General features: G+C 46.0%; 1 protein-coding gene across 1 annotated transcript; it reads right to left on the bottom strand.

The window, feature by feature from the left end:
• Positions 1–1,142: 1,142 nt before the first annotated feature.
• On the bottom strand, positions 1,143–25,533 carry rab11a (RAB11a, member RAS oncogene family). Its single transcript, XM_063066251.1, has 5 exons — positions 25,216–25,533; positions 10,144–10,339; positions 9,358–9,551; positions 8,429–8,509; positions 1,143–1,793 (listed from the first exon to the last, which is right to left on the bottom strand). The coding sequence occupies exons 1-5, from the start codon at positions 25,253–25,255 to the stop codon at positions 1,654–1,656; spliced, it is 651 nt and encodes a 216-aa protein (XP_062922321.1). The 5' UTR covers positions 25,256–25,533; the 3' UTR covers positions 1,143–1,653.
• Positions 25,534–26,105: the final 572 nt, after the last annotated feature.

Raw genomic sequence — 26,105 nt, forward strand, 5'->3', positions numbered from 1 at the left:
AGACGTCCATTTGATTTCATTTCTAACCTCCATTGGAATTGTGTTTTCACCCTTAAAATAACCTTCCATAGGTCACACCTGCACTTCTTGTGTAGTTCTGATCACCGGCCTTGAATGCCACAGATCTAGCCGTCAGCAGATTATCAATCCTCTGGTTCATCCACAGCTTTTGGTCTGGATATGTTCAGTATGTTGGTACACACTCACCTACACAGGTCCTAATAAAGTTGGTGACAACTGTGGCATATTCATTCAGATTTGAAGATGAATTCCTGAATATTGGCCAGTTCACCAACTCAAAGCAGTTCTGTAAGCACTGTTCTCCCTCCCTTGACCATATCTTCTCAGACCTCACCAGTGCTGTGGTCTTTAGTTTCTGCCTCTACGCTGGAAGTAGAAGTACACCCAGGTGATCAGACTTTCCAAGAACAGAGTGGGGGATGGCATGGTAAGTGCCCTTGATAGTGCTGAAGTGTCATGGACAAAATGCTGGAAGCTTTCTGCAGGCCAGGCAGCTTCTTTGGAAAAGAGTAAACAGTCAACGTTTCGGGCCAAGACCCTTCATCAGGTGGGGGGAGGGGAAGAAGTACAAGGTGACAGGAGATAGGTGAAACTGGGAGAGGGCATGGGGCTGAAGTACAGAGCGGGGAAGTTGATTGCTGAAAGAGAAGGGCTGGTAAAGGGGTAATCTGATAGGCAAGGGTAGACCATGGAAGAAAGGGGAGGAGGGATGAGATGGGCCAAAGGGTGTAGATTTGTGCTGAAGAATTCCATGACAGCTATGACAGATACACAAAATTAAGAGCATAGATAGCAAATTGTACATAGCTTTTCCTGTTGGCTAAAAAAGGGGAGAGATTTGTATGAGATTTGAGAGGTAGCTACACAGAGGGTAGAGAGTACCTGGAATGAGCTGTAAGAGGAAGTAATTGAGGCAGATGCATTTGCGACATTGAAAGGTATTTGGAGAGGTCTACACCCTGGGGGCAGGAAAGTGATGGGCTGAATGAATGCAACTGGGTGTGTCAGGTAAGACACTGGTTTGCATGGATGAGTTGGGCTGTATCCATGCTGTATGACTCCAGCTCAGTCCTGCAAAAATAAACATTAGTTGGCCACGAAATAAACAAAACAAATTCCCCTACAACTCATTTTAATTAAGATTTAAGTGCACAGAATATATTTTGAACTGTTATAACTAAAATCTTGGAAAAACAATCAAAGTACATGCACAAAATACACAGGACTAATTTACAAAACATTGATTACATCCAATATGACAGAGGAAATGAGGGAGAGAGCAGCGATGAGTGAGAAAGAAATGCCGTCTGTGTGGGGAAACACTTCATGAACATTCCGTCTTGTAAAGCACCTACGACAGTAAGGCTTCGTGGTGTTTTATTCAACAAGCCGTTTGCTAACACCACTTAAAAACAGCATTACTTTACATGATAAACTTATTTTTACACTACTTGTGAATATTATAAAAATGCTCTGTAGCTGAAATTAATTTAATGCATTAATTTGCTTATAAAGATGTGTAACAAGTTGAAGGTAATTGTAACATTGATCATATTTTAATTACAAAACAAACAGCAAGCGACAGACACAGGTTCAACAGACCCAGGCCCAGGAATGGTGGATGAACTTGGTTCAGATATTTTGACAGCACTGCATCTTTGGTTTGTTTTCAGTCGTTGGAGGCATGTGAATGGGGACCACGTTATTACTCGGTGACATGTCGTTTTCACGCTTGTCTGATATTTGCTTCTGCGACACAATACGATAAATTTCTAGAGGGGAAAATATAAAATTATTACAAACCTTTGAACTAGAGCCAACAGTATTAATTCAAATTTTACAGAGTTCATTTTTGTGAAACCCCAATTTCACCAAAGGCAGTAGTTTTAGTGACAAGATGGTACCAACCTTGTTTTTTTTTAAAAAAAAAATCTTCAATTCAGAATAGAGATCACTCTAATTAGAATAGAGATTATTTTTTAAAAAAACATAAAATGCTGGAGGAACTCAGAAAACAGGCAGCATCTATGCAGGGAAATGAACAGTCAACGTTTTGGGCCATGACCCTTCACTGATAAAAGGACTCAGCCTGAAACATCGACTATTCATTCCCTGCTGAGTTCCTCCAGCACCTTGTATGTGTAGATCTCTGGATTTGCAGAATACTGTGCCTATGACTAAAGTGCAAATGTAACAACTAAAAATCCATAGGTAGCCTCAGTTTCCAAAGCTCTGCAGTGAAGGACTGGAGATCCAGCTCCTCGTCCACTGCACTAGATCGAAACATCAAGTTGAAGGGAGCAGGAAGCTTGCAAAGAAACTATGGCAACAGAGGGAGGCGTAGCGAACTACAAACTCATCCCCTTTTCGTGGTGTTTTTTTTTGGGGGGGAGGAATGGTGGGAGGGGTGCACAAGAACAAAGTAGAGACAGCAAACTACAACCTCACCACCACCTTCCTCTATTTTTTGGAGGGGGGGGCAGGGGTGCACAAGAACACAGTACAGACCAGTCCTCTTCCCTGATCTGCCTTGTGCTTCCCTTTTGACACAGAGTAAAGATTGTCACGATGAAAGTGAACAACCAGTAGTCAAAATCTTGTTCCCAGCAGGCAACCACACCCTCAGCGGATGGATAATCCTCGTTCCAACTCAGCTCTGAAGAGCAGCTACAGCTTCTCATTGTTAAAATTAACGCAATCTAGTCTCTGGCAAAAGGCAGCCTGGAACATTTAAATCTGCCTTTAGCCAGTCAGTAGGAGTTCAATGCTCTCCAGAAATAATACTTTTGAATTGTGTCCCAACTAGTTAGATTTTTAACAAAAGATATAATCAAGTGAAAATTATATTGTTATAAATTCTGCTTATGCACAGAAGTTAAAACAAAATACAAAGGTCCAAATCAGCAAATCTCTAACCCCCAGAACAAGCCATTGCTCACACATGATGGGCTTTGTACAATTACAGGAAGTGAGTTTTAAACAGAAATCCTGTGTTATTTTTCCTCTCTTCCTGCCTCCGGGTTTACCAGCTGCCGCTATGCTTTCTACATTGTTTGCTGATGGAGAAGTGAACTCCATTAGAATTGCAGGTGAAGAGGACAGGACTGGTTAAACCAGGAGAACGGGTAGGTATTACTCAGCCAGACCATTGCAATGCCATACAGAACCTAAACATCTAGGCCACTGTCAGTGAGGACTAACCAGGACAGCTGCTGCTGCGGCTACTGAGAAGGTACTGTGTAGCTGGCTGAGGGATCCCACGGGCTGCTGTGTGTGAAACTCATCTGCAAGGGTGGACTCTCATTACACCAAACCCACAGACAAGCTCAGCTACGTCAGCTGCCCTTCAGCCCATCACCGTCATAACCCCATTTAGCTGCTGTGTAGTCCTTGTTGGTGACCTAAGTGCTCTTTGATGGTTGGATCACGAGAATCTCTGCCTCCACCTCCCCTCATTACAACCAGATGTGGGTGGAAAAGTTCACCCTCTGGTTCTGTCCTTACCCCAAAACTAGACCGTCAATGGATAGATATTTCTCACTGTCCACCCAGGATTTGCACTCAGGCTGTTCCTCATGACTGAAGTTACCTTGGGGAAATCTCCTCTACTCCCTCACCATCACTTCCTTCCTACAGTGCAGAGCTCAGAACGCACAATATAGCCTACAACATTGTACCGTCACCTCCTAGCTCATACCGTGCCCCAGCGAACAAACTTATCCTAAATGCCTTCAACACCCTATCTACCCGGGCCGTGAATTCAGGGATGCTCGAGCTCATAAACTGAAGTCCCTCTGCTCCTCAGTACTTCCACTGTGTAGTGCCTAGTCTCATTAATCCTCCCAAACTGCAGCAACTGCCACTTAAAGGGCAAATTCCCCTCGCCATTGTTGGCCCATGCTACTAATCGATCAGTATCAGCTTGTAGACTACAACCACCCTCCACAGTCACATGATCTGTACCTCCATTCATAAACACCCTCCAGTCACATGATCTGTACCTCCATTCATAAACACCCTCCAGTCACATGATCTATACCTCCATTCACAGCCATGTCATTACTGTCTGTAACAACCAGCAAGGGTCTGAGCACCAATGTGGGCAGCAAAGTGGCACAGTGGCTAATGTAACGCTATTACAGCCACCTGGGTTTAATTTCCATTGCTCTCTGCAAGGAGTCTGTACCACACGTTCTCCTCGTTACTGCATGGGTTTCCTCCCACACTCCAAAGGCGTGTGGGTTAGTAGGCTTCCATAAGACCATAAAATATAGGGGCAGAATTAGGCCATTTGGCCCATGACTCTGTTCCACCATTTCATCATGACTGATCTATATTCCTTCTCAGCCCCAATCTCTTGCCTTCTCCCCGTATCCCTTCACATCCTGACTAATCAATAACCTATTAACCTCCGCCTTAAATATATCCAATGGCTTGGCCTTCACAGCCTCCTGTCTTCCACAGATTCACCATCCTCTGGCTAAAGAAACTCCTCCTCTCTGCTCTAAATGAACGTCCCTCCATTCTGAGGCTGTGTCCTCTGATCATAGGCTCTCCCACCATAGGAAGCATCCTCTCCACATCCACTCTATCAAGGCCTTTCACCATGTGATAGGTTTCAATTACGTCACTGTTACAGAGTGGTTTTTTTGGTTTAGGACATACACATTTAACAACTGACTTTGGCTGCCAGTCTTCACATCTGAGTATGTGTTGTGGATTTAATTTAGATCATAAAACCATAAAATATAGGAGCAGAAGTAGGCCATTTGGCCCATCAAGTCTGCTCCACCATTCAATCATGGGCTGATCCAATTCTTCCAGTCATCCCCACTCCCCTGCCTTCTCCCCATACCCTCTGATGCCCTGGCTAATCAAGAACCTCTCTGTCTCTAATTCGGAGAGCAGCTCTGAGCAATGGGTTGCTAAAAGCTGTGAATCCCAGTCCAGACAATCCTGATCAAAATTCATTTCCATGTCTGTGGTGTGGATGTGAATCAGGAGGTGTGACGGTTGTATGTAGTTTCAAAGAAAGCATTGTCCGTACATTGTAAATATGGAGTTGTCCTTTGATGTTTGGCACATAAAATATCGAGCCCCACGTCGGGCCAGCAGACCTTTCCACCAAAAGCATCTCCATATGAAGCCTGCTGTACCTTGTTTTGTCGAATAAAGAAGTTGTTTTGCATCTACCAGGAATTTTCTCCAGTGACTTCATTCATGCAACAGTCACCCTTCATTCTTCAGAGGTCACCCCAATTCTAAACACCTCCAACATCCTCTTCTGCCTCGTATCAACGACATCCCTGTGATCCACCACTGGCCCAGGCTTCCAATTCTAAACACCTCCAACATCCCCCTGTCTCCATCACTTATAACCATACAACAATTACAGCACGGGAACAGGCCATCTTGGCCCTTCTAGTCCGTGCCGAACTCTTACTCTCACCTAGTCCCACCAACCTGCACTCAGTCCATAACCCTCCATTCCTTTCCTGTCCACATATCTATCCAATTTAACTTTAAACGACAACATCGAACCTGCCTCAACCACTTCTGCTGGAAGCTCGTTCCACACTGCTACCACTCTCTGAGTAAAGAAGTTCCCCCTCTTGTCACCCCTAAACTTTTGCCCTTTAACTCTCAACTCATGTCCTCTTGTTTGAATCTCCCCCACTCTCAATGGAAAAAGCCTATCCACGTCAACTCTATCTATCCTCCTCATAATTTTAATTACCTCTATTAAGTCCCCCCTCAACCTTCTACGCTCCAAAGAATAAAGACCCAACTTGTTCAACCTTTCTCTGTAACTTAGGCACTGAAATCCAGGTAACATTCTAGTAAATCTCTGTACTCTTTATTTTGTTGACATCTTCCCTATAATTTGGTGACCAAAACTGTATCACTTCTGGATTCAAATTGTCAACTTACCTTTGGCTCTGTTCAAAGGAAAAAAAACTTGATATCAACGTACATATGTTATTATATATTGGATTTTGGTTAACTGGGACACATTCACACTGGTACATTTTGGCTATATTAAGTGGCTGCCCCAATTAGTCCAAGTATCATGGAAATAGTTAAAAAGGTATAAAAAAGACAAACTGAGTAACAAATTATACATTTTAAATGAAATACAGAACAAATCAGAACACTAAACATAATACTAATATTAGTTCCTAATAGTTATCAACAGAAATTCAGTATACGCTGCTCTGTTCTTTTGACTGACTGTAAATGAATAACATCAGCACAGGCCCTTGGTGCGGATAATGGACTTTAAAAGTCCAGTTTTAAAGTCAAAATAAAAAAGTTATGAAAAAAAATCACTGCTTTCTGAACCTGTCCTTCAGCACAAATGGATAACATTACACAAGCACACACAACTGAACATTTTGAAAACGGTTTGCGTTAAGCACTGTGTAGTGTCTGAAGGCCACACAGGTGCACGACTGACACTAACTAGAAACTGTTCGGCAACAGGCTCCTATCCCAACTAACTGGAATCCACCGCATCATCCCGAGATTCACTTACTTGCAAACATTGACAGGAAAATAAAGAAATACAATAGAATTTATTAACAACTATACAGAAACAAATACTAAATTTGCAGGAAAAAAACTAAAGGAATTAGGAAAGCCAGGAGAGGCCATGAAAAGTCTTTGGCAAGTAGGATTAACGCGATCCCAAGGCATTCTGTACATACAGCAGGGGTATGAGGTTAACTAGGGAGAGGGTGGGACCACTCAACGATAAAGGGAGGGACATTTGATTGGATGCAGAGGATGCCAGTGAGATACTTAATGAGTACTTTGCTTCAGTACTTCCCAAGGAGCAGGAGATCAGTACGGAGCATTTCAGCTTTTGGAGGACAAGGAGGTTGAAGTGTTGGGCTTCCTATTGAGTATCAAGGTGGAAAATGCTGGAAAAAAATTCTTGGGGATAGGATATATGAGCATTTGAAAACCCATGGCCCAATTAGTGAGAGCCAACATGGCTTTGTATGTGGCAGGTCACGCCTTACCAACTTGAGAGAGTTTTTTGACAAGGTGACAAGAGAGATTGATGAGAGTCAGGAAGTGGATGTTGTCTACATGGATTTTAGAGGGGCATTTGACAAAGTCCCTCATGGGCGGCTAATCCAGAAGATTAAGATACATGGGATCTGTGGTGAAATGGCTGTTTAGATACAGAAATGGAAGACGGGTTGTGGCTGAAGGGATTCTTTTGAGCTGGAGGTCTGAAATTAGAGGAGTTCCACTGGGATCTGTGGGACCTCTGCTGTTTGTGATGTATATAAATGACCTGGATGAAAATGTAGATGGGTGGGTTAGTAAATTTGCGGATGATACCAAGATTGGTGGAGTTGTGGATAGTGTAAAAGACTGGCAAAGAATACAGCACAATATAGATCATTTGCAGAAATAGGCTGAGAAATGGCAGATGGAGTTTCATCCTAATAAATGTGAAGGGCTGCACCTTGGTACAGGAAATGCAAGGAGACAGTACACCGTTAAGGGCAAGATCCTTAACAGTGTTATTGAGCAGAGGGATCTGGGATCCAAGTTCATGGCTCCTTAAAAGTAGCTACACAGGTTGGTAATGTGGTTAAGACTTGTTTTTATGAGTTGAGGCAATGAGTTCAAAAGTCAGGAGGTTATGTTGCAACCTGATAAAACTCTGGTTAGGCCACACCTGAAGTATTGCAGACACTGTAGGAAGGGTGTTGAGGTTTTGGAGAGGGTGCAGAAGAGGTTTACCAGTATGCTTTTCAGCTGGTCAGTTCCTGTGCTGTACTCTTCAATCTTCTATGTACACGTATATTACAGGCATTGCTCATCAGAAGCTCCTGGCATTCACCACCTTTGATAAGCCGAGATGTCAGAGGCAAGTATTTTTTTTAAAACACACACAAGGAACGCACTGCCAGGGGTGGTGGTAGAGGCAGGCACATTAGGGACGTTCAAGTGATTCTCAGTTAGAGGTGAAGTTGAAAGAAAAGTGAAGGCCTTTGTATTAGAGGAGGGTGAAATTGAACTTGGTGTAGGTTAAATGGCTGGCACAGCATTATGGGCTGAAGTTCCTGGACTGTGAAGTAACGCTCGCCGTTCTATACGTACACGCAGATTTATGAGTATCCCTCCTTATCTATAGAAACCAAGGGCAGTGAACATTTCTTGCTTTTCTCAACTTCTGCTGTAAACAACAGGAAGCTGCTGCCTACACTGGAATTCAGAAATGTGGTCACAGGAAGTTGTTGATCCAAGAAACCCTCATCGTTACGAGAGGGAGCTTGGTTAGCCAAAACAAAATTACCCCTGATCTGCATAATGACTTGTTTATCAGACCTGTATGTAAGATTATCTGACCCTAGTCTAACAGATAGTCATACACAAGGCCATGTACCTGTGAGAATGGTCTGGAAAGCTGTCTCCACGTTTGTTGAGTCCAAAGCTGATGTTTCTATAAAAGACAATCCATTTTTCTCTGCAAAAAAACACATTCACATCAGCTTCAGCAAGAAATGGATCTGCTTATCTACAGAGCATAGACAGCCCCTCCCACATTCCATGGTGACTGTCACAAGGACTCCTCCCCACCCACTAACAGGCAGTTCCCCAACCTTCACTGAACTGGCATTGCTTCCACATTGTACATTTACAAGGAAGAAATTAACTACTTAATAATGACATTCAACTACTGAATATAAAACCTTTCCCATTATAAACAGGACACAAATTTAAAATAGTCAATTCCTCTAAACTACAAATTGCAACACAGCCTCCTGTCACAGGGATGAATGTTATAATAGTGCAGACAATCTCCATACCCTCAAGCTGCCTGTTAAATTGATGCTTCTGTCATTTAGTAAATTCAGTTTGAACTAAAACTCTACAGTAAGAGCACGATTTACAACTTTAAACAAGGATTGTACTCTCCTCCACACTCTGCATCTCCTGCCCTGGACCCAAACATCGTGCAAAACCATAGATTCGGAATACTCCAGACCAGGGGTCCATGCAATAAAAAAGGTTGGGAACCCCTTCTCTAGACTAACCCAGGAACAGAGTGGAAGATTCCACCCAAGTTGTAAAGAACTACCCAGCAAACAGACTGCAGAGTGAAAAGTGGGAGGGACTGGCTCGAAGTTATCAAGCCTTAAAGTACAGAATTTATCTTCAGGAGACCTGCCCTCTGTGCATGTCTTCTCCAGCCCCAGGGGAACTCTCCAGCCAGAAAACTGTTCAGTCTAACACTGAAATGAGCTGGAGGAACTCATTCATCAAGCACCTGGCGGAACCTGCTATACAACCGAAATGGTCCAGAACACGAACCTGCAAAGGCCTTCGCCTCGTCTGTGGGGACAGCCCGGAGATGCCGCAGATCACTCTTATTGCCAACCAACATGATGACGATGTTATTGTCCGCATGATCCCTCAGCTCCTTTAACCACCTCTCCACATTCTCGTATGTTAGATGTTTGGCAATGTCATATACCAGCAAAGCGCCAACAGCTCCACGGTAATATCTAAAAACACAACAACATGCAGAGTTAGCTCATCAACACTAAAGGCACATTCAACCTCATTAGATTGGGCCAAAATGTTGGAGGTTTCAACTACAGAGCTTGTTTGCACGCTGGCCAAGACTAAAACTCATTTGGATCTATGCTTATGCCAAAGCAGGGATTCCCATCCTGGGCTCCACAGACCGACCCCTGGCCCAATGGTATTAGTTCATGGACCGACCTCTCCCTCAATGGTACTGGTCCACGGATCTGGGGTTCAGAGACCCCTTGTTATATGGTGTTGGTCCACAGCACAGAAAAGGTTGGGAAGCCCTAGCCTAAAATGACCCCATTTGCTCTTAAATGACAGGCTCAGACGTGTAACACCAAACCAAACTGGAAGATGTGATACCTGCAAATGGAACTACTGTTACCACCCAACCTGTGGCCCCACCACCACCAGTCAGATAGGCAGCCTGCTACCCTCTGACTGTGACATTGAAATGTTGACACCCTATAATCAAACCAAACACCCAGCTCAGCTCTGTAGCTGAAATATAGAAGCGGTGAGGGGGGAGGAAAAATCCCTTGACCCAGTGAATGCCAGACTTACGCTGATGTGATAGCTCGATATCTCTCCTGACCAGCCGTGTCCCAGATTTGGGCTTTAATGGTCTTCCCATCTACTTGGATGCTCCTGGTTGCAAATTCCACTCCAATTGTGCTCTTGCTTTCCAAGTTAAACTCATTGCGTGTGAAGCGGGACAGGAGGTTACTTTTGCCCACTCCCGAATCACCAATCAGGACAACTGCCAAACAGAGAAACAATAAGGAAGCTGTTACTTGCAACGCACTGATTGAGGTCTTTCTGCCAGAGGCAAAGCCTAAAAAATAATTCATTGCCATATATGTTATCCCACAATGATCTTAACGACCTTCCACACTATCCACATCACCACCAACCTTCACGTCTTTATCTCTGAAAAGATGCGTACTTGGATCAGTTACCCCGAGAGGACAATCACCTCAGAACCAGAGAGATGTCACATTCACAGGTTAGAAATGTAACTCCACAGGTACCCACAGCTCTTGCTTGTCTGGTACAATAATCTGAGCATGTCTACACAGAGCTACAACTTGGTCAGAGCCAATTTATCAAAACTAAATCAAGAACTCATGTTTATGAAATAGCTTCTGCAATCACAGATCTCAACAAAGCAAGGTTCATTTGAATAGTGGACGCTGCCCTGACACAGGAAACGCCTGCACATCCTTCCTGTCATTTATGAAGGGGATGCATTTTCTGCCAAATGTTTTGTTAAGTGAAAGGTTATAAATGGAAAACGCCAGGCAAAATCCACGATGAGTATTTAAAAGCCTGTTTCTGTCTGAGGCGGGTAGCGTGCGATTCATTTCAGAGTTGTAAGGCAAAGACACGTAGCCCAAAGTCAGTGTTGGAACAAAGATTTGCAAATCACAATACAGCAAGAACCAAACCAGACATAATGAGTCATTTGTCATAGAGAACTACAGCACAGGAAGAGGAACTTCAGCGCATCCAGACTGTGACAAATACGAGCTTTCGCCAGTCCGGACATCAGAAGTTTGAGAGGTGCAGTAGCTATCAGAGTGGACAGAGTCTTGAGGCTTTAGCTCGTCGTGACTTTAGCGAAGAAAGGTTCTAGGTTGGCTTTTCCCTTCCCTTCTTTATAACTGCTCAACGGCAGGTGCCAGGCAAGAGAGTGGGAAGGCAGAGAGACCTCCAGTATTCCTGATGACTACAACTGCGAGAAGTGCTTAGAGCTACAGCTTCTAACAAACTGGGTTAAGGAGTTGGAGCAGGAACTGCATGAACGGGACCATTCAGGAGGTTGAGGGGGTGATAATTGGACATATAGAGAGGTAGATACACCCAGGACACAGGGAACTGGGTGACAGTCAGGATGGGGAAAGGGGTTAAGGAGCCAGTGCAGAGTACCCCTGTGGCAGACCCCCTCAACAAAGAGCATATAATTTAGGATATTTTTTGGGGGGGTGGGGGGGGAGGGGGTGGATTGTTGACCGTCAGAGGAAAGCAACAGCAGTCGGGTCTTTGGAACTGAGTCTGACTCTGTGACTTAGAAGGGAAAGGGGAGAAGAAGAGGCACCCTCTGGTGACTGGGGATTCGTTAGTTAGGGGAATGGATTCCCTGATGGTACATTGCCTCCCGGGTGCCAGGGCTCGGGACATCTCGGATCTAGTCCTCAGCATTCTTAAGTGGGGGGGGTGAACAGCCAGAGGCCGTGGTTAACGTAGGTACCAATGACACAAGTAGGATGCGACGAGGTTCTGCACAGGGAGTTCGGTGCTAAGCTAAGGGGAAGAGCTCCAGGGTAGTGATCTCAGGATTGCTACCCGTGCCGTGTGCTAGGGAAGTCAGAACTGGGAAGATTATACAGTTTAATACGTGGCTAAGGAGTTGGGGTAGGAGGGAGGGCATAAGATTTTTGGATCACCGCGCTCTCTTCCAGGGAAGGTGGGACCTGTACAGAAGGGACGGTTTGCACCTGAACTGGAGGGGAACTAATATCCTAGCAGGAAGGTTTGTTAATGCTGCATGGTGGGGTTTAAACTAGAGCTGCAGTCTTGCCAAAGGTTTTTGGCCCAAAACGTGAACTGTACTTTTTCCCACAGATGCTGCCTGGCCAGCTGAGTTCCTCCAGCATTTCAGGTGTTTTTCTAGAGCTGCAGGGGGATGGGAACCAGATTGCCAGAACAGGGAGTGGCGAGGTTGTGGGAGACTGATGTTGGTAAGACCTCAGACAAAGACAAGAATCAAAAGGTTGAGCATGGTACAACTAGTGTCCTGTATTTCAGTGCAAGTAGCTGCATAGGAAAGGCAGATGAGTCGAGGGAATGGATCAACACCTGGAATTATGACATTAGAGCCATTAGTGAGATTTAGTTACAGGAGGAGCAGGTCTGGCAGCTCAATATTGCAGGGCTCTGTTGTTTTAGACGTACAGAGCTGCAGGGACTGAAGGAGGCATGGCATTACCAGTCAGGGAAAATATCATGGCAGTACTCAGTCAGACTAGAGAACTCGTCTAGTGAGGTGTTATGGGTGGAACTGACAAATGAGAAAGATATGACCACGTTAATAGGGCTATGTTACAGACCACCCAACAGGCTGAGGTATTTAGAGGAAGAAATTTGTAGAGATTAGACTGTAGCAAAAAAAAATAGGTTGTTATAGTAGGTGATCTTAAATTTACAATGTGGGAGTCCCAGTCAATATGTGGAAAAGGACGAGATGGGATAGAGTTTGTCAAATGTGTTCAGAAAAGTTTTCTCAATCAGTACATAGAAGTACCAACAAGAGAGTGTATGATACTGGATCTGCTATTAGGGAATAAGACAGGGCAGGTGATAGAAGTTTGTGTAGGGGAACACTGCATTGTGACCACAATGTCATTAGTTTCAAAGCAAATATGCAAAGATGTAGGTCTGGTCCATGGGTCGAGAATCTAAATTGCAGAAAGGCCAATTCTGATGGTGTGAAATGATCTGACAGGCAAAGGTGTACTTGGAAAGCTGGGAGGCCTTCAAAAATGAAACATTGAGTGTACAACGCTTGTATGTGGCTGCTCAGAATAAAAGGCAAGGATAACAAGTGTAGGGAACCTTGGTTTTCAAGAGATATTGAGGCCCTGGTTAAGAGAAAAAAAAGGAGGTGCATAGCAGGTATAGGCATGTAGTAACAAATGTGGTGTTTATGGAGCACAAGACATGGAAGAGAGCAATTAATAAAGAAATCAGGAGGGCTAATAGGATGCATAAAGGTGAAGGAGAATCCTAAAGAATTCTACAGATATGTTAACAGCAAAAGGATTGCTCAGGACAAAAACTGGTCCTCTGGAAGACCAGAATGGTAATCAATGCATGGAGCCAAAACAGATGGGAGAGATCTTAAAAGAGTAACTTAAAAAGTTAAGAGAGAACTTCCGTTAATGCCCCACCTTCCCTTCGTACCCTATCCGTTATTTATTCATTTATTATTTTTTTTTCTCTCTCTCCTTTTTCTCCCTCTGTCCCTCTCACTATACTCCTTGTCCATCCTCTGGGCTTTCCCCCTCCCCCTTGTCTTTCTCCCTGGGCCTCCTGTCCCATGATCCTCTCGTATCCCTTTTGCCAATCACCTGTCCAGCTCTTGGCTCCATCCCTCCCCCTCCCACTTTCAAATCTCTTACTAGCTCTTCTTTCAGTTAGTCCTGACGAAGGGTCTCGGCCCGAAATGTCGACTGTACCTCTTCCTAGAGATGCTGCCTGGCCTGCTGCGTTCACCAGCAACTTTTACGTGTGTTGCTTGAAATTCCAGCATCTGCAGATTTCCTTGTGTTTGTACTTTGATAATAAATTTACTTTGAACTTTTCAACTTCAGACCTTAGGTTGCAAAGATTGTTAAGCACAATTTCCACCAACTGGGCACCTCTCAGTGCAAGAACAAGCAGGCAGAATCTGACCTCACAGCAATTACTTTTGACTATAACCTCACTCCGATAAACTTGCCATTGCACCAGCACGAGTCAGTAGCCGGGAGGCAGTCTGGTGAATTGTCACAATGCAAAAGCAAATGCCTTCAGCAACACCCCTCTCTGCAAGGCCAACTGCACGCTCCAGAGTCTGGAGCAAACTCAGCATTTGAGGTTAAACTTTGTCACACTCCAATTTCAGTACAAGTTTGTGCAAAACTGAGGTGGGAGTGGGGGGGGGGGGAGGAGTGAGGAAAGAACTACATTTATACATTACCCTTAACATAGCAAACAGATACATACAAACAAACCATAAAAGACTTTGGAGCAGAATCAGGCCACTCAGCCATCGAGTCTGAACCACCATTCAGCCATGGCTATTTTCCCTCTCAACCCCATTTTCCTGCCTTCTCCTGATAACCTTTGACACCCTGACTAATCAAGAACTTATCAACCTCCACTTCAAATATCGTTTTGTTTCTAAAGGCGTTATTTATTTTGTACAAACATCACTTCCTGTTCATAAGTTTTTTTTTAAAACATCATTTCCTGCATGGGTTAATTTAGATTTTGACTTGGAGCAAACACGATAGGAAGACATCCATCTCCATCCACTCTTTATTTGCCCTTGAAGCAACAATATCGAGAATGAGCTTCCTAATATTGGCAAACATTTCATAGATGTACTTTGAAGGAAGTATTATGACCATTGCTCGTTGTTATTAAGTTATTGGTCACACCATGATTTGCCCTAGTTCCCAGCATAACTGTAGACTGTTGCACATGTTATTCTGCTGCTTAACACTGACAAGAATAATTGATACTATTACTTTATTCAGGCACATGACGATTCTGTATTGAATCTAATACACGTTCTGTTTAACTCTCTGCAGTTTCACTAAGTTTTTTCATTAAAACCCTGAAGAAAGCTTCCGGCTTGGGTAATTTTTGAACTCCCTGCCGAGCTTTGTACGCAATGCACTGCAAGGTCAGTAGAAATACACTCAATGGCATGGTCTCCACAGTCATCTGATGCAAAAGAATTCCAGATTCACCACCCTCTGACTAAAGAAATTCCTTCTCATCTGTTCTAAATGGAAGCCTTCGATACTGGAGCTGTGCCCTCTGGTCCTCGACTCCCCCACAACAGGAACTTGAAATGCAACCACATGGGAGATGCTGAGAGAATGACTCAGAGTTACAGACGGTCCTGCCAGCTCATCAGTAGACGTTACTGTCGGGGGAGAACCCCATGAACCCAAGCCAGGCTGATACAGGGTTTAATGTGCCAACCACTGTACAAACTGGGAAGGGGAAAGAGTCAAGTCGACAGCCTTATGAAATAGAAATGACTGGACAGGCACGGGAAGCAGCAAAAAGGAAGCTGTTATGATATTTTAGGTGACCCTTTCAAGAGAACTCAAACTTATCTCCATTAGATTCAGACATGCGGACTTTGTATTTCCAATAATATTTAATTCAGGGGGTTTTGTTATATTTTTAAACAATGCCAATACGACCCTTGCGTGGACTGACCTGTCAGCATTAGCTGCCTCTACACAACTCACAGCCGCTTACAATCACAAGTACTCGGCCAGAACAAAATGCTCCAACAGTCAAAAGTCAAGCATATTCTGCGGCTTTTTCAGAATTTGAGTGAACACAGTTCACAAAATAAAACACAGGACCAATACAATAGTGCTCAAGTTCTTCCAACGAAGTTAAAGTAAATTTTAATCGAAGTACATATATGTCACCATATACAACCTTGAAATTCAATGTCTTGCAGATATTCTCAATAAACCCAGACAGTAACCATAACAGAATTAATGAAAAACATGGGCATGCAACCAGTGTGCAAAAACAAAAAGAAATTTAATAATAAATCAGCAAGAAATATCGAGAACATGAGATAAAGAGTCCTTGAAAGTGAGTCCACTGGCTGTGGGAACAGTTCAGTCAGTGATGGAGTGAATGAGCTTGAGTGAAACTCTCCCCTCTGGCCAAACAGCCTGATGGTTGAGGGGTAATAACTGTTCCTGAATCTGGTGGTGTGGGACCTGATGGTTGAGGGGTAATAACTGTTCCTGAACCTGGTGGTGTGGGACCTGATGGTTGAGGGGTAATAACTGTTCCTGAACCTGGTGGTGTGGGACCTGATGGTTGAGGGGTAATAACTGTTCCTGAACCTGGTGGTGTGGGACCTGACGGTTGAGGGTAATAACTGTTCCTGAACCTGGTGGTGTGGGACCTGATGGTTGAGGGGTAATAACTGTTCCTGAACCTGGTGGTGTGGGACCTGATGGTTGAGGGGTAATAACTGTTCCTGAACCTGGTGGTGTGGGACAATAACTGTTTCTGAACCTGGTGGTGTGGGACCTGATGGCTGAGGGGTAATAACTGTTCCTGAACCTGGTGGTGTGGGACCTGATGGTTGAGGGGTAATAACTGTTCCTGAACCTGGTGGTGTAGGTCCAGAGGCTCCTGTATCTCCTTCCTGATGGCAGCAGCGAAGGAGCGTGTCCTGGGTGGTGGGGATCTTTGATGATGGGCGATGCTTTCCTGTGACAGTGTTTCATGTGGACATGCTCAGTGGTGGAGAGGATTTTACCCGTGATGGACTGGACCATATTCACTACTTTTTGTGGGATTTTCTGCCCAAGGGCATTGGTGTTTCCTTACCGGACTGTGATGCCGCCAGTCAGTATACTCTCCACCACACATCCATAGAAGATTGTCAAACATCGGGGTTTGAACAAGCATCACCTATTCGCACAAATGATACCCAATGTGACAATGCCAAAACTATCTCCAGTATTGATCTATAAATCCCATCACTCTAAGAAATCCTTTTTCCAAATTTCTTTCAGCAACTTGGGTAGGGCAGGACAGAAATCCTGCAACAAGCCATCAGCAGAGGCCCAAGATGGAGTCCCCACTGATCTCTGGTTTGCATCCAGATAGAGGCCAAGGCTTTAGCTATATTTAAGGCAGAGGTTAACAGATTCTTCATTGGTCAGGGCACAGAGAGAAGGCAGGAGATTGGGGCTGAGAGGAAATTTGGATGAGCCATGATGAAATGGCAGAGCAGACTTGATGGGCCAAATGGCCTAATTCTGATCCTATATCTGAGGAATCCCAGAGCCCATTTCACAACCTTTGAACAGCTCAAATCAACTTTATGGCAGGAAAGTAACTGAGATGTTGGAACATCTTCATGTGGCAAAACTTTGACGCGCAGTAACAAGATACACGACATGCCGTAGATGTTACCCGAGGGACCGAGGGACAAAGCACGCCACAACTTACCCTGAAGTCTTCAGAATGTGGGAGGAAACCGTAGTGCCCGGAGGAAAGCCACATGGTTACAGGAAGAATGCACAAACTTCTCACAGACGACAGCGGGAACTGATTGGTGACCATTGGCACTATAAAGTATTAATGCTAACCACTACACAAGTGTGCCCCTCCTTCTCGTTCTAATGCAAGATTCTAGTTTTGACCAATCATTGGAAAGACTACAGCTTTAAGCGGGATGAGAGTCTGACACATCCAGATCTAGTAAAGGATGGCGGAACTTAATGTAGTTGCTGATAAGCCGTGTGTTTCTGGAAAAACGGACTCATGTATAATCAAGCTGGAGCACAAGGTCAAGAGGTGTGCCAGAACTGCACTGGATTGTTTGAATTTAAACTGCTTCACCTCAAGTAATGAAGACAAGGAGTAACTGGACAGGAGCCAAGTGCAACAATTATCTAGAACTGGATTTGCAAATCCATTTCAAACCTGTACAATAATGAAACAGGGATATTTCTATGAAACAGTAAGAGCTAAAGACTGAAATTTAATTGCGGGACAAATTGGAGTACCAACCTTTCCACTGAGGCTGAAACTCCTCAACCTCTTCACATTTAGCTGCAGTTCTACTTTTGCCTGATATTATTCCACAACTATTACAAAGGTGTCCCAGTTTTTAACACCGACAGAAAAAAAATTACAGAAATAACATAGTAGGTGCCAGAAATCAGAAATTTAAACAAAAGGAAAGCGGAGAGATCTGGTTAACGTTTTAGGTAGATGAGCTCGCAGTCCGAAGTTTCTCTTTCCCAGATGCTTTCTACACTATGGAATGGTCTGGCTTTCACATTTCAATTTCATATTGAAATCCAAATGTTACATGTTCTGTTGACTCAGATTGTATTCATTTCACATTTTATTCGATGGTAAATGGTCAATGTATTGAGTTAGATCAGGAAAAGACAACGTTAGTAAATTTCTCTGGATTCTGCACTTATTGTCTACCTGAACTGCATCTTCTGTGTAGCTGTTACACTTTATTCTGCATTCTATTATTTTACCTCAATGCACTCTGTAATGATTTAATCTGAGTGAACAGTCCGCAAGATAAAATTTTTCACAGTATTGAGTATGTGACAGTAATGAACCAATTTCAATATTAACAAGTTACTGTGAGCCACTGTCGAATGATGAATAAAACTGACGTCTGGGTTACAAAACGGAGCGAACTGCAAACCAAGCTCTCACAATAAAATCCCCTGCAAGGGCAGGGAGATAGTTCAAAGATGCTGAGCACAAGCTGAACACTCACAAATCTCAAGTGACACCACAGTGGCATAGGGGTTAGCATGACGCTATTGCAGCTCCGCACGTTCCGGAGTGTGGCCTTCTATTCAGGGTTGCTCTGCAGGGGCTATGTATGTCCTCTCGGTGGAATCCACGACTTTCCTCTGGGTCCTGCAGTTTCAACCCACAGCCCAAAGACACAGCAGGTAGGTTAATTGGTCTTGTAAACTATCCCGTGATTAGGTTAGGGTTCATCGGGGTTACTGGGAGGCTCTATTCTGTACCCTATTGATAGATAAATATGAGAGACTATATGATGATCACCTTCATGTTGAAAGGAACTTTGACCACAGCTGCACAGAACACTGGTTTGACTTCCCCTGAAACAGTGACCCTGGGCCCTAGGATGAACTCTTCACTGGGGCAGCACGGCACGACACGCAGCAGTTAATGTAGTGCTTTACAGCACCAGCAATCAGGATTCAGTCTCCACCTGCCTACGAGGAGTTTGAATATACACCCCACGACCATGAGCTTTCCTCCAGGTACTCCGATTTCCACCCGCTTTCCAAAGGTTAGGAAGCTGCGGGCACGCTCTGTTGGCGGCGGAAGCGTGCCAACATCTCTGGGCTGCCCCCAGCACATCCTCAGACAGCGTTGATGGAATGTGGGAGAACGTACAAGCTCCGCAATTGACACATCACACTATCTTTAAGTTTTTTTTATTAACCAGGGAGACTACCTGGCTTTCCTAAAACCTGAAAATGAAGTAATCTACTCTTTCAGAAAAAGTGAAAACTTATCGAAATATTCATTCAGGACCCATTCCAACATTTATCAATCAGAAAGGATGAGCAATTTTAAAGGACAGGAAAGCCAACGAAACAAAGACCTGCCCAACAGATATTTGCAACGCATCCTGCCAACAGCTGGTTTAGGGTTCAGCTATTTGCAACACCTCAATGAAGTGTCAGGAATGGCCATTTCTCCCCCGAATAAATGCATTCCTTGTTTGTATAGTAAATGGGTTAACTTCTCATTCAGGCTGAACTTTGAGAACATTTTATTGGAAATTCCAAACAGCTAACACCAGTAAAAAAATTCCAGTGGCTATTTATATTATGACAGTGTCAGCAATGTTCTGGATTACCTGATCAATTGTGTGCACAGTGCTGCAAGCAACTGGCTCAGTGACAAGATGGGGAGGAAGGATGAATCATACTTTTTGCTTATTCAGGCATCGGTACACAATCCAGCAGTAGATCACTGAAGCATTACATTGTTATCTTTTTCACAGAGGCCTGCTTCATAGTTGAAAGGCAGACATGAATCTGAGTGTTGAAAAGGTACTGAATTCCAGCTAGCACACAGAGTGGTAGCAGAAAGATTGTCAGCAGAATTAGTTCCACTAGATCCTAATATAACCACGTCCCAGTGAGGAGGTTTGTGATGAGTGGATAGCTGTTCTATTGGAAAACACAAGTAGGTGCATGGAGTCAGCTTAGAGATTAGCCACAATCTCCAAATTCTGTTACAATGGCTCCTGATACTGCTCTCGCCAACAAGCAACTTCAGTTGTTACTGAAATACTCACTCAGGACCCATTCTAACATTGATCAATCAGTTAAGGAAAGCCAAGACCTGCCTGATTGATATTTGCAATGCATCCTGCCAACATCTCTTCGAGTGGCACCGCATTTCTAAAGAACCTGTCAATTCACTGTGGCCCATTGGATTGTGGGTGGCGTAGTAGATCGTGCAATCACTTTACAGCGCCAGCCAGTATTACCGCTGTCTGCAAGGAGCCTGTACGTTCTCCCACACTCCAAAGATGTACGGGTTAGGGTTAGCAAGTTGTGTGCATGCTATGTTGGCGCCAGAAGTGTGGGACAATCCAGCACAATCCTCGCTGATTTGATTAGACACAAACAATGCATTTCATCTTTCAGTGTACACGTGACAAATAAAGCTAATTTCCTAAAACACAACAGCAAAGGTCACAAAGGTGACAAGGTCCACGACCAGCTGATTGTCAATGGATATAGACTTTACCACTAATTGATCTACTATAGGATTGAACAAATCAATACAAAGATCTCATTGCTTTCAATGCTCTAAGAAAATAAATTTGGTAGGAGCCAACAAGCACTCCAACAGTCAGCAGGGAACACTTTAACACATTTAGCCTCATTCACATTAAACTGTGAAGCCAGTCACCAGCACAAACTGATCACCCTGACAATGACAAAGACATCAATGTATTAGTCAGATCGAGTGTTTGAAACAAGGACAAGGTCAAAGCAACAGGCAGTAAAAATTAAACTGATTTATAATTAATAGCTACTATTCCCAATCTAGCCTCTTACCTCTTCTCCTCACCTATCAGATTCCTTCTTCAATCCTTTACCTTTCCCACCCACCTGGCTTCACATATCACCTTCTAGCTAGTCGTCCTTCCCCTCACCCGCCTCTTTATTCCAGTGTCTTCCCCCTTCCTTTCCAGTCCTGAAGAGGACTCTTGGCCCAAAGGGTCAACGGTTTATTCATTTCATACATCTGCCTGACCTGCTGAGTTCCTGCAGCACTGTGTGTGCTGCGCTCTGGATTTCCAGCATCTGCAGAAACTCTTGTGTTTATTAAACCACTTAGTTCATCACCTTTCACCTGCTCAACGTCCTTCTGACAAACATTTTGCTTTGGTTATATACAAGAAAGAGCAGGTCATTCTGCCCTCTCTGCCTGCTGTCACGCGACTGATCTGTTACTTGCGGCTGACATTTCCTACATGAACCCTACACCCTTTAGTAGGTAAAGTATTTGAGAAGTCAAATAGTGGTCAGACATACAGTAGATGAGAGTATAAAGGAATTTTTACAAACACCAAGACTGAGAGGGCCCAAGCCCATAGTTCCCTGAAAGTGGGTGCATTTGGACATGAAGACATATTGCATCCTTCTCTTCACAGAATATGAATATTGGAATGTTCTGTTGCAGCTTTACAAAACAGAGTGTTGCGAAAGTAGGGTGTGATGGCACTGGACAGAATCCGGGGTGCCTGGATTGGAGGACTGCAGTTATGAGTAAAGATTGACTGGCTGGGCTTGTTGTCCCTGGAATGAAGGAATCCAAGCGATGACATGGTCATGAGTCGTATAAAGTATGGTGGACGTGTATTTATAATATATACACACACACTCACAGAGTGAGGGTGATGATCACACTGTCAGTGTGGGTCACACAATCTGTCTCTTAAACATCAGATTCAGCAGAAGAGACAAGACAAGACATGGAAAGTCATGGGCTGGATACAGCAGCAAGGGTTAGTGAAGATTAGCAAAAAGGCTGACACAGATATGGTGGGCTGAAGGGCCTGTTTCTGTGCTGGACGACACCCTATGACTCCGTAGGAAAACCACACCTGTTCACAATACTCCCGATGAATCTCTCCCCCATTTTGTATCTGTGCCTTCTGGTTTTGGTCTTGCCAACTTGACAGAAATCTATGACTGCCAACTTTATCTGTACCCCTCATGATTATATACACATCTGGGATTTCCCCTCATTCCCCTACGCTCCAAGGAATAAAGATCCTGCGTGGCCAATCTCTCCCTATAGTTCAGGCTCTTTAGTCCAGCCAGCATCTTCGTAAATCTCTTCCTCCCCCTCCCCAGCTCGACTGTAATGCAGTGACCGAAACCGTACACAGCACTGCCGAGTGCGGCCTCACCAGTAGCTTGTACACAGCAATGTAATGTCCCAACTCCTAAAGTCAATGCCCTGACAGCACACTGAGCACCACCTTCACCACCGGCTACGTGCACGGTCACTCCCAGTGAACCGTATTCCCAGGTCCCTCGCTTCCACAACACTCAGCACCCTGCCACTCACTCTACACGTCCTACCCTGGTTTGACTGTCCGAAGTGCATCTTCTCACACGTCTCCAAGTTGAAACCCATTTGCCTTTCCTCGGCCCATCTCTCCACCTGAGGTCTCTTCACAATTGACTGTAACCTGCTTCACTCTCAACAAGGACCCCCCCCCCAGTGAATTTGCTTTTCATGCCGTGTACATCCATATGCAAATCATGATTAAGGGGCATAATGAATAACAGAGTCCCAACACTGAACCCTGGGACACCGCACTAATCCAGTCAAAGAAAGGGCCTTCAACCATCATCACCCCCTGCTTCCAATCATCAAGCCAGTTCTGAACCTAATCCCTCCTGAATCCCAGGCCGCCTAACCTTCCAGACCAGCCTCCCATGTGGGACCTAATCAAAGGCCTTAAAAGTCCAATAGACATCCACTTCCCTGCCTTCATCTCTTCTAACCTTCCTTATCCCTTTGGAAAAACTCCAAATGTTCAATTGCTTGCTGTACCTAGATGCAAATGCTGTGTGATTCATGTCAAACAAAGGTCCTTCTGAATACAAAATTACCATTTTAACTATCGCAAAGGATGATCTCACTTCAGGCGTGCCCTGAACTATTTCCTTAACCTGCCTCGCTCCACCACCGCCTCCCTGAATTCTTCTCACAACCACACAGGTGCCTAGTGTTGTTCACACTCAGTCTTTTTATCCAAACCATTGACGTGGATTTAAACTGGAGTCCCAGCACCGATTCGTCAGACACCCCACCCACAGACACAAATCCTCCTGCTGTGTTTCATTGTTGGGTAATCATTCCACAATACATGGAGAGAGCTGAAAGGAGGCTAGATAGACTAGATGTGGAGAGGATGTTTCCTATGCTGGGGGAGTCGAGTACCACAGGGCACAGCCTCAGAATAGAAGAACATCCATTTTGAACAGAAATGAGAAGGAATTTCTTTACCCAGAGGAGCTGAATCTGTGGAATTCATTGCCACAGGCCAAATCATTAGGTATACAGTATTTAAATCAGAGGTTGATAGATTCTTGATTAGTCAGGGTGTCAAAGGTTACAAAGAGAAGGCAGGAGAATGGGGTTGAGAAGGATAATAAATCAGGCATGGTGGAACGGTAAAGACTCGATGGGCTGAATGGCCTAATTCTCCTTTATCTTATGGTCCCAATACCGTGCGGTTGTTTCGTCTAATAATCGAAACATTATATAAGAATTCAGAGATATCAGTGTAACCAGATGTCAAAATGTCTAAACCACGAGAGTAAAGGAGGGACAAACTTTAACGCAGATTATTACCTAGAGAACATTTTTTAGGTGAGCCTACCGTGCAATCGCCAGGTGGGTGTGGAGACAAGAGCCAGCGGTGTCCCGACCACCAGCAACACGGCTCAGCTGGGAAAGGGGGAGAGGAGGTGGATTTCGGGCCGGGAGGGAAGAGTTGGAGGACGGGACTGGCGCCGGCGATGGGAGAGAGGATAAGGGGCGGCGTCGAGAGGGGAGAGAAGACGCAACCCGGGAACAGAGCCGGGCTGGGCTGGGGGTCGGTGGGGTGGATAGAGCCGTGGGGGGGGGGTGGTGGATAGAGCCGTGGGGGGGGGTGGTGGATAGAGCCGTGGGGGGGGGGGGGTGGATAGAGCCGTGGGGGGGGGGGTGGTGGATAGAGCCGTGGGGGGGGGGGTGGTGGATAGAGCCGTGGGGGGGGGGTGGTGGATAGAGCCGTGGGGGGGGGGTGGTGGATAGAGCCGTGGGGGGGGGGTGGTGGATAGAGCCGTGGGGGGGGGGTGGTGGATAGAGCCGTGGGGGGGGGGTGGTGGATAGAGCCGTGGGGGGGGGGTGGTGGATAGAGCCGTGGGGGGGGGTGGTGGATAGAGCCGTGGGGGGGGGGTGGTGGATAGAGCCGTGGGGGGGGGGGTGGTGGATAGAGCCGTGGGGGGGGGGGTGGTGGATAGAGCCGTGGGGGGGGGTGGTGGATAGAGCCGTGGGGGGGGGGTGGTGGATAGAGCCGTGGGGGGGGGTGGATAGAGCCGTGGGGGGGGGTGGATAGAGCCGTGGGGGGGGGTGGATAGAGCCGTGGGGGGGGTGGATAGAGCCGTGGGGGGGGGTGGATAGAGCCGTGGGGGGGGTGGATAGAGCCGTGGGGGGGGTGGATAGAGCCGTGGGGGGGGTGGATAGAGCCGTGGGGGGGGGTGGATAGATCCGTGGGGGGGGGTGGATAGAGCCGTGGGGGGGGGTGGATAGAGCCGTGGGGGGGGTGGATAGAGCCGTGGGGGGGGTGGATAGAGCCGTGGGGGGGGGGTGGATAGAGCCGTGGGGGGGGGGTGGATAGAGCCGTGGGGGGGTGGATAGAGCCGTGGGGGGGGTGGATAGAGCCGTGGGGGGGGGGAGACAAGGACGGGTCGTGCCGGGAGAACGGGTGCGGACGGGAATGAGGGTCAAGCCGCGACGGGAGGCGGCTTGAGGGGAAAGGGGATCGGGACAAGGGACAGCTGGAGGACGGAGAGTGGTGGGGCGTGGCGGCGGGGACGGGCCGGGAGAAGGGATGAGGACGGCTGCGGTAGGGAGAGAGAAGAGGAGGGTGACGGGAGCGTCGGGGCCAGGCCGGCCGGGAGGAAGGGAAGAGGCCGCCGCCCCCGGTCACCGCGGCCTCGCCCCGGTACTGAGGACCCCAAACCGGGGCTAGGGGTGGGGAAGGACACCCACCTTTGAACAGGTAATCATACTCGTCGTCCCGCGTTCCCATTTCCTGTCTGCGGAGAAATAAATAAATTAAAGGCAACGTCCGAGCAGCGACCGAGCACCAGTCCGGTGGAAAACCGACTTACACTTCCCCTTCCGGGGTAAAGTTCATCAATAAGTTCTTTTGCAATCCTACACGTAGTTTGTGTTTTTTTAAATTTCCCTTTCAGCAAGGGGATGTGACTAAATCTTTTCGCCCTCTGTCACCGGTCGAGGACGGCGTGTTTAATAGATCGGTGTTTGAACCGGGGCAATATCCTCACGGTATCGTCAATCAGGAACTGGTTGAGGTAACGTCACGTGGGACTGGACAGTCCGGCTGTCAATCATTATCGCGCCGGGCTGCAGCGCCCCCCGGGAGGAGGCGGCGCGGAGGAGCAACTGCAGCGGGTGGCCGGCGCCCGGAGCCCCACTCCGGGACGGGGCTCGCCCCCTTCAGTCCGGCTCCTGATGGCTTCCCCGGGCCCCCGGCTCGCCGCCTCCGGCAGACTGACCCAGTGATGCGGGGGCAAAGCACCAGCCAGTGGCGCTGGCTTTGAAACTTGTCACGGGTGTAGATGGCAACCCACATAAAAGTTGCCGGTGATGGAGACTGTGGGGTGGGGATGGGCACCGTTTCAGTCCCGAGGAAGGGTCTCGGCCCGGATCATTCCACCAAATCAGTGCATCAGCCTCGTAAGGTAACAGTGCGGAGCAGAGAGAGAGTGCAGTGCAGGCAAACAATAAGGTACACGGCCAGAACGAGGTGGATGGTGAGATTAAAAATACATTTCATTGTTAAAAAAAAACTTTCAATAGTCTCTCACAACGGGTGAAAGCTATTCTTGGTTCAGATAAAAGCAATTACGGGTGGC

The sequence above is a fragment of the Mobula hypostoma genome, chromosome 13 (genome assembly GCF_963921235.1).
Source record: "Mobula hypostoma chromosome 13, sMobHyp1.1, whole genome shotgun sequence".
NCBI lineage: Eukaryota > Metazoa > Chordata > Chondrichthyes > Myliobatiformes > Myliobatidae > Mobula > Mobula hypostoma.

Coding starts and splice junctions, on each gene's coding strand:
- rab11a (XM_063066251.1), bottom strand. CDS start 25,255: ATGGGAACGCGGGACGACGAGTATGATTACCTGTTCAAAG. Junction 10,340..25,215: donor GTATGATTACCTGTTCAAAG/GTGGGTGTCCTT, acceptor TCTGTTTGGCAG/TTGTCCTGATTGGTGATTCG. Junction 8,510..9,357: donor CGAGGCGAAGGCCTTTGCAG/GTTCGTGTTCTG, acceptor GTTTTTTTGCAG/AGAAAAATGGATTGTCTTTT.